This window comes from Chiloscyllium plagiosum, chromosome 4 (genome assembly GCF_004010195.1).
Source record: "Chiloscyllium plagiosum isolate BGI_BamShark_2017 chromosome 4, ASM401019v2, whole genome shotgun sequence".
NCBI classification, from domain to species: Eukaryota; Metazoa; Chordata; class Chondrichthyes; order Orectolobiformes; family Hemiscylliidae; genus Chiloscyllium; species Chiloscyllium plagiosum.
In genome coordinates this window covers 68,048,133-68,060,232 of record NC_057713.1, presented here as the reverse complement: position 1 = coordinate 68,060,232, position 12,100 = coordinate 68,048,133, and the positions used below count along the sequence as shown (strand labels likewise).

General features: G+C 41.1%; 1 protein-coding gene across 1 annotated transcript in view; it reads right to left on the bottom strand.

Annotated features, from left to right (window-relative positions):
- Window positions 1-10,743: 10,743 nt before the first annotated feature.
- The window catches only part of xkr4 (XK related 4), a 518,298-nt gene continuing 516,941 nt past the window's right edge, over window positions 10,744-12,100 (bottom strand). Inside the window, exon 3 of the mRNA XM_043688368.1 lies at window positions 10,744-10,784. Within this exon, the coding sequence (XP_043544303.1) occupies window positions 10,774-10,784 (11 nt within the window). The 3' untranslated portion in view covers window positions 10,744-10,773. The remainder of the gene's footprint in view (window positions 10,785-12,100) is intronic.

The window sequence follows — 12,100 nt, the reverse complement described above, 5'->3', positions numbered from 1 at the left end:
GTCTGTGGGTGGCACAGTGGCATGTGGGCAGCATGGTGGCACAGTGGTTAGCACTGCTGCCTCACAGCGCCAGAGACCCGGGTTCAATTCCTGCCTCAGGCGACTGTCTATGTGGAGTTTGCGCATTCTCCCTGTGTCTGCGTGAGTTTCCTCCAGGCGCTCCGGTTTCCTCCCACAGTCCAAAGATGTGCAGGTTAGGTGAATTGGCCATGCTAAATTGCCTGTAGTGTTAGGTGAAGGGGTAAATGTAGGGGAATGGGTCTGGGTGGGTTGTGCTTTGGCGGGTCAGTGTGGACTTGTTGGACCGAAGGGCGTGTTTCCACACTGTAGGTAATCTAATCTAAGTAAAAAAAAAGTTCTAATGAAATCATTCCAAGAATGTAAGAGGATTATGATCTGTGTACACAACTATCTCCAACACGTTGTTTGTCTCAGAAACATTAAAATGTTGTGAGGTAGTAACAAACTCAATAATTCCTTTCCAATCATAGAGTATTATCACTGGTGGGTGTTGAGTGCTTTGAAAAGTAATCAATTGGCTGTTCAATTCCATCATCATCTTCCCGTAGCAGTATGGCTCCAACTCCTATATCGCTAGCATCAATTGCAACTTTGAAGGCTTTCAAAAAGACCAGTGCGGTGGTCAATACTGCTTTTAAATTACCAAATGGCTCCTGGAATTGTTCCGTCTACCAAAATTAATGTACCTTCTTCAGTAAATCTGTTAGCAGTCCCACCATGCTGCTGAAGTTTGGAATAAAATTCTGGTAGAATCTGTTTAGTCCCAAACATCAAAGCGCCTCTTTCTTCAAAGTTGATCAGGGAAATTCCTCGATGTGCTTCATCTTTGCATTCCTTGGGGTCAACCTTCCATGACCGATGTTATGTCCCAAGAACATCTGCCTGAGCGAATCTGTCTTCTTTAAGGATATTACTAGTTTTGCTTCTTGTAATCATTCAAAGAGCTCTGTCAACTGTAACATGAGATCATTCCATGACCCACTAAAGATCACTACATCATCCATTTGGACTTCATAGTTTGTTAATCCAGCCACAACTCTGTTCATGCATCTTTGGAATGTGGCAGGAGCATCCTTCATTTCAAAAGGCATCACTTTGAATTGGTAAAGCTCATTTTGGGTTACAAATGCAGAAACATCTTTTGCTTTCTCTCATAAAGGTACCTGCCAATACCCACATAGTAAGTCCAACTTTGTGATGTAACTGACTCGTCCATCTTTTCCGATATAGTCCTCAAAATTTCGTATTAGGTATGAGTCTGATTTTGTTACAGTGTTGACCTTCTGATAGTCCACACAAAATCATTGAGTCCTATCAACTTTGGAAACTAGCATGATCGGCAAACTCCACTCGCTCTGACTTGGTTCAATGTTATCTTTGTTGAGCATTGTATCGACCTTCTTCTGAACCTGTGTGGCTTTGAAAGGATTAAGCCTGTAAGGGTGTTGTTTTATCGGGACAGCATTCCTTACTTCTACCTCTTGCACAATAGCATTCGTCCTCCCCATCTTATTCCTGCAAATGTCCTCATACTGCTGGAAAAAACCTTTCAACTGGTTTCTTTGCTCCTGAGACAGTTAGTTCATTAACCTACCCTACTCCTCAAGGACTTCCTCATTGTTTAATGTATTTTGAGGTGCATCAAACTCCATGACCTTCGAACTTGATTCCTCACTCTGCAGGGCAGTAACTAACACCAGTTTCTCCAGTTCTCGCACTCTCTATTATAATAAGGTTTCAACATATTCACATGACATAGCCGATACAGTTTTTTTTCCCATTCAGCATCTTGTCAGCTAGTTTACCTGGCTCAACTTTTTCTCAATTTGATAAGGACCACTAAACCTGGCTCTGAAGGGATCTCCTACACTGGTAACAATACATCATTCTCATGGGAAAACATCCAAATTTTAGAGTTTTATCTGCCACCTGCTTCATTCTACGTTGTGTCCTCTGCAGGTGCTGTTTAGCTAACTCATCTACCCAATTTAATCTCTCCCTCACCTTAGATACATAATCCAATTGTGAACTCTCCGAATGTGGTCCTGTCAATTTCTCTTTAATTAATTTCAAAGTCCCTCTTACTTCATGTCTGAATATTAACTCAAAGGGAGTAAACTGAAAAGATTCATTTGGGGCATTTCAATGGTAAACTAAACAAATGGGATGCTTTATCCTAATCATTCAGTTAATCCTGACAATATGCTCTTCAGGTCTTCAGGGTCTGAAGCCACCTTTTCAAAGCTCCCTGGGTTTCAGGATGGTATACATTTGATTAAAGTGCTGTGTGCCTAAGCTAACCATGACTTCCTTAAACAGCCTAGTAGTAAAATTAGACCCTTGGCCTGATTGAATCTCTTTGGGTAGTCCAAAACACATGAAGAAAGCTACTAACTCCTCTATGACTCTTTTTGCCTTAATACTCCATACTATAAATTTCTCCGGAGATCTGGTAGACATATCCTTCATGCTTCACAAGTACTGGTTTCCAATTTTAATTTTTGAAGGGCCGTACACAATCAATCATACCCCTGTGAAAGGTTATTCGAATATAGGAATTGGCAGCAAAGGTGCTGGTTTTATTACCGCCTGTGGCTTACCTACCATTTGGCATGTATGACATGTCTGGCAATACTTAACCTCAACCTTGTATATTCCAGGACAATAGAAATGCCTTTGTACATTATCCAGAGTCTTCCTCATATCTAGGTGACCTCCTATTGGTAAATCATGTGCTACCTGTAACACTTCCTGTCTTTATGCTACTGGCAAGACAATCTGGTACACTTCTGCCCATTTCTCCTCTGCACTAACCTGCCCAGGTCTTCATTTCATCTTAGGGTTCTATCTTTCAGATGATAACCCTCAGGAAAAGTCTCTGACACCTTTTTTGAGTACGCATCCACATATATATCTTTTATTGTCTTGTCTTTCTGCTATAAGTCCATTAGCCTTTCTGGACTTCTGCCTGACCCCCTGCCTGTTCCGATTTTTCCTGCACCATTATGTCAAACAGGGTGTCTGCTAACTGAACCTCAACTCCTTCATCTTTCTCTTTAGTTTTTGCTTTGTGCTGTGACTTATGATAGTGGGATCTTGTTGCTACACAGTCTGGAAAAATTCCGAGGTATTTTTATTTTAACTCCTCACTTCCCTGATCTTCCTTTGGCTTGTCCACAACAAACAGTGTCACTCTCACTTTGGCTTCTGCTAAATCATTTCCAAGAACAAACTGTATTCCTGGAACACTCAGTCAATCACTCCTCCTGTTAATTTCCCAACCTTGAGTTGGCATTTTAACCTGATCTTACATAAAGGAACACTAAATTTCTGTCCATCTATCCCACAAATTACAACTCTTTTGGTTAACAGGTCACAATTCATCTCTTACTATTAGAGAATGATTAGATCCTATATCTCACAAAATTATAACTTCTTGCCCTTCCTCCCCTGTTCTTTCTGAGTAAACTTTACCCCCAGAGGCAAAGTCATTATAGAGATCGGCACTAACTCCATACCCAGCCTGTGTCTAGGCTGTGCACTCTCCTGTGGTTCCTCCACTTTTCTTGGCATTTCATTTACTACTTTCACTAATGCTTGGCTTCTTTTACCACATCTTTTCCCACAGTGCCTTTCTTTAATGACCAACACTTTGACTTTACATGTCCCACCTTCTAGCAATGAAAACACATTTCCCAGTGTCCTTCTTAAACCAGTGGCACTGTAATTTTCTGGGTCTCACTCCATTACAGTGAAAACACCTTTCATCTCCTGTACACCCTCTTGAGCTTCTTTTTTAACCTGAGGTAAATTATTACCAGTGTGCTCTACTCTTAGTTTTGTAGTGTAGGATCTCCCCTTCTCCCAGTTTCTATCCATCACAAGATGAAATTCTTGCTGGAAGCTAAACTTTGCCTCTTGCACCAATGCATATTAATCTGCCATCGCTGCTGCTCTTCTCACTTCTTGAACTTGCTGTTCAGTCACATGAATTGTTATCATCTCTCAAAGTGAGTTTTTAAACTCCTCCAGCAGAATGATCTCTTTTAGAGCCTCATAGCTCTTGTCCATTTTTAAGGCCCGCACCCATCTATCCACATTACTATGTTTAATTCTTTCTAACTCAACATAAGTCTGACCTGGTTACTTCTTTATGTTTCTGAACTGCTGTCTATAGGCTTCTGGTGTCAATTCATAAACACTCAAAATTGCCCATTTGGCATCTGCATTATCTCTTGATCCCTCATATGACAGCACTACAAATACCTCACTCGCTCTGCCTACCAGTTTAGTCTGAACTAGCATTACCCAGAAATTTTCTGACCACTCCATTTGCCTAGCCAATTTTTCACATGAAATAAAGAAGGCTTTGAAATCTTTCTCATTAAAATGTGGCAATGTTTTAACATTCTTGTATGCCTTCTCTCTTCATTTCCATACTGTTAACTTGACTTTCCTGACTAATTCACAATTTCTGAAGTTCAAATTCTCTCTCCTGTTCTCTTTCTTCTCTCTCTCTTTCTCTCTCCCTTTTTCTTTCTTCTCTCTCTTTTTGCTCAGCTACAAACCTTCTCTCTCTTTTTTGTCTCTATCTTCCTTCTCTCTCTCTCTTTCTCTTTCTCTCTCCTTTTTTCTCATCACTCTTCTTTCCCTTTCTTTACTTTCTAACTCCATTTTCCTCAAATGTAGTTTAAGTTTTTTCTAACTCTACTGCACTTGTCTGTTTCTTTTACACACAGAAGTGCTTGACAAACTGCCTCACAATTTCAGATTTACTTTTGTCCATGGTTAAACCCAATTCTAACATCTTTGTTAATTCTAAACATATGGTCTTTTCCTGTCGTTGGCCGATTTAGAAATCATCTTCAAAGCTCAGAACCTCTTTAGCAATCTTAAGAGCCATTTCTCTCATTTTTAATTTGATCATCCACAAGTAACTGAAGTTAAACAATTTGTCTCAGCTATGTTTATGTAAAGATCCATGACACTAACCTGCAAGTATTTAAATCTGCTGGGATCTTTTGTATCCCAAACTTATTCAAATCTGTCCACATCTCAGACTGGATCTGTCTAAACCTGTCCAAATCATGGACCCAAGCCCCCAAACTGTTATGACACAATGGTGAACCCCTCTGTTAATTAAACCAAACACTCAGAAAAGCTCGCCTCGCCTCACAATCTGTTAAAATATGAGTGACAGAGAACTCCCAAATTCCACTAATTAAAGAAAAATGTATCAATTTCTCTTTACTTTCTAACTCCATTTTCAATAACTCAGTAACAATATACTGTTCCAATAAACACCCATATTAAAATTACATAAACTAAATTTCAAAACCACACAATGGCTGTCATCTCCGGTATCCTCCTTCTTTCGGCTGAAGATCTCCCTGGGTCACCTTCTGTCTTTTACTACAAACAGGTTTCGTATGAAAAAGGAACCTTTGATAGAGAGTGTTTTGAATGGCAGTCTCTCTCTTGATGGCAGTTTACTCTCTGTCTAAGTTTCAAAATCCCTGCCTCTTCTTTCCCCTCAACATCAAATCGTCTTATTGGTATGATGCTGGCAAAACAATAAATTCAAAATCAATTGGGTTTTAGTATCCTGGGGCATAATTTAAACTGATTGGTTAAATTTGAATTGTTGTCAAAATAGCAACCAACTGAGGTATCTGTTCCACAGCCAAATGTTGTATATTTTCAATTTTCCAGTACACTCTGAGACTGCTAGTTCATTATATGCCAGGTACTTGTAAGCTCTCATTGGAAAATAGCATTCAGTTTCTCTTAAAGCTACAGTATACACCTTCAACTTCATAACAGGAGAAACTGAAAAAAATTGTTGCTACAGCTTTAAGACCAGTAGCAACCAGAGCTGAATAACTGTTGTGAAGAAAATCATCTCTGAACAGAAAACTTTTGTTGTAAAAATATCAAAAATGAGTGTAAGGCCTGAATTGGGTAATTGAAGGAAATTTGGGAAAATACAGCAAGAATAAAAAGATCAGAGTGCATACAGTGCTGGTTACCACGCTACCAGAAGGATTAGATGCTTTGGAGAGGGTACAGAAGAGGTTTACTGAGATGTTGCCTAGTATGAGTGATTTTAGCTATGAAGAAAGATTGGATAGACTGGATTTGTTTTCACTAGACCTAAAAGAAGTTTATAAGATTATGAATGGCGTAGATAGAGGAGAAAGTATGAGGCTTTTTCCCTGGGTGGAGGGGTCAGTTACTACGTGGCACAGGTTCAAGGTGCAGGGTGGGGGATGTTTAAAAGAGATGCACGAGGCAAATTCTTCACACAAAGTTTGGTGAGCAACAGGAATACACCGCCAGAGGAGATGGTAGAATCAGACACAGTAGCAGCATTCAAGAAGTACCTGGATGAATACATGAATAGGAAGTAATTAGAGGGATATGGATCATATAAGTGATGACAGTTTCATTATGGAAGGGCAAAATGTATCACAATAGGCTTAGAGGGCCGAAGGGCCAGTTCCTGTGTTATATTGTCCTTTATTCTTTGTTCTTTGTCTTTCTGACATCGAGCCCATGTTTTGCAACTGTCCCCTAAAACTTTAAGTGGTGATTATCTCATTTCTATGCATTCACATCTCATTAAGAACTAATCTTTCTTCATTTCTAGACAGTTCCTTGACTTCACCAAGAAATTGAATGTCTGAAATTCCCAACACGAAAGTCACAGCAGATGATCAGCTCGCTGCTAGCTTCTCCTGGCCTTAATCAAGCTCCATTATCACTTGCTCAATTGATCCCAACTTCTTCCAACCTTTTATCACATAACTGGGCAGTCCCAAACCACCAGCCTGACAATAGACCCTACCATCCTCGATAGCTTCCCCTCCCTGCCCCTCTCTGCCTTCCACAAGGACATGCCCTTTGCCACTCCTTGGTTCACTCCTCACTCCCCAACAACCTCTTGAACTCTCCCCACCTCCTTTATGTAAGTATTAGATTACTTAGATTAGGTTAGATTACTTACAGCGTGGAAACAGGCCCTTTGGCCCAACAAATCCACACCAACCCACTGAAACACAACCCACACAGACCCATTCCCTTACATTTACCCCTTCACCTAACACTACAGGCAATTTAGCATGGCCAATTCACCTAACCTGCACATTTTTGGACTGTGGGAGGAAACCGGAGCACCCGGAGGAAACCCACGCAGACACGGGGAAAATGTGCAAACTCCACACAGACAGTTGCCTGAGGCGGGAATTGAATCCGGATCTCTGGCGCTGTGAGGCAGCAGTGCTAACCACTATGCCACCGTGCCGCCCATCTTGCCCTATATCAAGAAAAAGATGATACAGGCCATACACCACCACCCTCATGTCTATCCAGGGTCCCAAATAGTCCTTCCAGACAGAGATTCACCTGCATCTCCTCCAACTGGGCTACTGCATCCAGTGCTCCTGATGTGGACTTCTCTACATCAATGAGATCAAATGTAAACTAGGTGACCGTTTCACTAAACATTGTCACCAGGCCCTAAGCGGCCTGCCTGACCTCCTGGACATTGCCAATTTCTATTCCGCCTCCCACACCCCCTCTAACATATCCATCCTCAGCCCCCTCAATTGCCACACTGAATCAAATCACAAGTTGGAGGACCAATACCTCAGCTTTAGCTTGGGTAGCCTATGGCCCGGAGTTCTCCAATTTCAAATAACTTTTCCATCCATCCCCTGGCTCCCTTTCCAGTCTCCTACATTCTATTCCACCTCTTGACCCTTCCTTCTAGCTACCAACTGGATTCATCCCTCCCATCAACTAACCAGGCCTCAACATAGTCCTCACTGGCTTCAATATATCCCTCCACCCCCAAAAACTCATTCCATGTCCAGCCCTTACTCTCCTCCCTACGTCCTTGATCTGATCTTACTTTCCATCTTCGTCCCACCTATCCACTCCCACTGACCTATCACAATAACCCCCTACCAGCATCTATCTATCACTATGCCACCTACCTTTTCCACAGCCCCACCCTCCAATTTCTACCTGAGCTCCCTTTCCCCTTCCCAGTCCTGATGAACAGTCTCGACCTGAAACACCACCTTCTCCACCTCCCCTTGATGCCTGGCTTGATGTGTTCTTCCAGTCTCCTGTTTGCCCATATCAAGTATGTTGTGACTCTGAAGGAGGTATCTCCAAATATGTGGGTGGAATTTGATACTGCATGGGAAGGCAGGGTGTATTGTAAGAGGGGGCAGGTGATTACAAGGTACCACTACTCTGGTTTCAATAGGACAACAGTAGGCAATTATATTGGACATGGATTGGCTGATGGTATGAATTGGAGATATTTACCACGAATATAAGGGATGGATTGGAACATTGGATCTTGAAAGCTAGTGTAGCTGACACAAGAACATAAGAACACAAGATCATAATAAATAGGACTAGGCCATCTGGCCCTGTTGAGCCTGCTCTGCCATTCAATAATCTTTTGTGGATTTAGCTACACTGACCTGCCTGCTCACCATAACCCCTAATACCCTTACTGTTCAAACATCTCTTCATCTTTCCCTTTAAAACATTCAATGCTTCACTGGGCAGGGAATTCCAAAGGTTCACAACCTTTCAAGTGAAGGAACTCTGTTCTACTCAGTCCTAAATCTGCTCCCTTAATTTTTAGGCTATGTCTCCTAGTTTTAATTTCATCTGGCAGCGAACACAACGTCTCTGATTCTATCTTATCTACTCCCTTCATAATTTTACATGTTTCTATACAATTCCCCTCATGCTTCTAAATTCGAATGACTGTAGTCCCAGTCCACTCAATCTCTCCTCATAAGCTAACCCTTTCAACTCTGGAATCAACCTAGTGAACCGCCTCCCAGTTCAGGTTTTTTCTAGTTTGGTTTAGTTGTGGCAGTCACAAGATACTGAAGTCCAGGAAAGGTTGCAGCTTCAATAAATGATTCCTGATGGACTTTCTCTCTGAAAACTCTTTACATATTGTTCCCTACCTGCTTGTAGGAATCAGTTTTTCAATTTACCTTTTTGCCAAAGGGTGTGTTTGTGGGATGTTACTGGATTGGAACAGTTCCTTAGTTAAGTTGCTGCATTGGTTAGGTTTTTCAATAGTTAATTTATGCTAAATTTTGTTTTCTTTTGTTTGTGCTTCAACTATTGTGTTTAAATAAATTGTGTTTTGCTTAAAGCAGAGCGGTTTGACTAGCTGCGTCACACCTGGAGTATCCACATACACACCTGCCTTTAAAATAAGAAAAAGTTAGGTTCTAGGCAGCCTTCTTAAAATATTTTGAGGGGGTTTGGCTCAGTCCATAACAATAGCAATGAAGGGCAATATTCTATTTTCCCTCTTAATTACCTGCTGCACCTATAAACCAGCTTTTCATGATTCATGCTCAAGGACACCTCTGTGCAGCAGAATGCTGCAATTTTTCACTATTTAAATAATTATCCATTTTGCTGTTATTCCTACCAAAACGGCTGACCTCACATTGACCAACATTGTACTTAATCTGCTATACCCTTGCCCACTCAAAACTTACCTATAGTCCTCTGTAGACTTTGTGTCCCCTGCACTGTTGCACCTGCCACACAGTGTGTTTTAACTCTAATATCTAGCAAAATAACTTAATAATAATAAACAATAATACTCATTTATTTGACACAATTAATACTATCACAACAAAATACACTATAAATTAACAATTTACACTACGAATGTTACCTTGTGCTTTAACTTAACTCTTGATGATCATATACCACCACACTAGAACTTAGTTGTGTTACATGTGTTGATGTCGTCTGGTCTACTTTTCACAATTATCTCGTGGTGCCTTCTCTTTTCAGTAATTGGTCTCGAGTTACCATTCTGAGTGTGATGTTGTAGCGATTATTATACTCCAAAGTCTTCATGCCTTTTTGGGAGGGTCTTCACTATTCACCAGTGGATCGGTCAGGCTCGATCACCCTGACTGATTGGGCCCAACCAAGTGTTGACATGATGGTGGTGCTCAGGCCTCCATTCCCGGAAGTTTTGGGTGCATGTAGCCTCCTACAAATAAGGGTGTGATACACCCTCGTGTCTGGTATGCACCTTGATGTTTCCAATCACTCTGAGGGTGACATTCCATTGATTCCATTCAAATCCAAATTTGGGTGTATATTGTAGGGTCTACAGCCACCGGGTTGATTGCAAACTGTCTGCTGGTAACTGCATCCTGTCTAGATTCTGCAGCATGTTTATTAGCATAGTCACTTTGTCAAAGGCTTACCTTAGTTTCCCAGCATGCCTTAATCATTATCCAATCTTTCTAAATCCATCATAATTCATCATTTTTAGCAGCTTGTCTGCCACAGTCCCTCCTCTTGATCTTGAGCACCAAGCTTGATGGATCACATAATCAAAGATCAATCTCTGTGCAGTGACTATGCGATCATCCAGGTTCAAGCAAAGCATAACATATACTTAAGCAGCTAAACTCTTAAAGATAATGTAATGAATTAAATAAATAAGACATTGAAGAAATAAACAAGTACAACAAAAATTCATAACAAGAGAAAACATTCATGACAAAAATCATACAAACATCATAAAATTGGAGTACATTTTATACAAACAATAGGATAATTAATATTTATTAAAGTTAGCAAATATTTATGGTCTGTTCAGTGTCTTGTGCATGTTATTCCAAATGGTGATGACGATGACAATCCTGATGAGGTATATCTTGATTGCGTTTCACACAGTCATGGTTGCCCTGGGAAGAGATCAAGTTTGTTTCTGTCATTATGCTTGTCTAATATCTAAATAGTATTGAACTAATCTAATGCATATACCTTAACCCTCACCCACATTTGAAAAAAAACAAGAAAAAAAGGAATGGAAACCACTTATGGAATGTTGAGTTGGGCTTAGAGGCCTGGTAGGCTCTAACCTTGTTTTCTAGTGGTAGCGGTTGAAGTGGTTGAACGACCCAACCATGAAGTGGTCAGGGAAGACTGAAATGAGGTAGTCATGATGACTCATGATGACCCATGATTTAACGTGAAGATGAAGACAATCTCGAGAGACCAATGATTTAAATATAAATGAAAATGAGTGGACAACCAAATAATTGTAACCTGGTTAATCCCATCAGCGTATACAGTAAAAGAGTTGGAAGACGTGTGAGATGCATGAGTGTTTGGACCATGAGAAACAATTGCACCTTGTCTTGGGTGGCTGTCAGGAGCTATTTCATCCCTTGGATTACTGAATGAGTGCATTTGTCACATAGGCACCCGACAGAGACTCATCAATGTGTTCTGATGCCTTTGCCTTTGGGAGTGTGGCAATACTGAGTCTCCTGCTTCCCATGTTTATGTCCAGTCATTCCCTCTAGTGGTAACACCTGGAATTACTGTTTGACAAGCTGAGTTAGTCTGTTCTTCCATAGTCCGGACCAACCCTTTTTTAATGTCTTGTCTCGAAGGGGTGGATGCGCCGATTGGGGTGTGAGTTACAGTGAGTTGGCAATGTTTTATCTGTGTGTCTGTCAGGGTGTAATTGGGGAGTTGTGTCAGGTCTAGCCTGTTGGGATGGGTAACATGTCCATGTTGTTGGTAGTGGGTCATTCCAACTTGTTAGAGAGTCTGCCATTGAGTCATGTAAAGTGCTTAGGGGCCCCTTGGATGTTGAAGCTGTAGTTGGTGATAGTGATGGAACTCCATCAAGGATGTGGCTTGACTGTGAGAATGTGTTGCAGGGTGTCCTTGGTCTTGTCATCTGTTCTAGATTAGTGTCATCCATCATGTGTTAATTTGATGAGAGCGGCTGTGTTGTCTGCCATAGGCTTTTGACTGGTTTACATGTGCCAGCTGGTTTTTCCCATGGCTAGTAGAACTTGGTATACATAGGGGTTTGCCTTATCCACCATAGTGTGTGGACCCGAATACTTAGGGGAAAGATAGGAACTAGGTTTATAGAGCTGCAGTATTATCTGGTGTCCAATAGAGTAGTCAACAAGGTTAACTTTGCTATTGAAGTACTCTTTACTTACTTTCCTTCTCTTCCCAGGCCTGACAATTGTTGCTA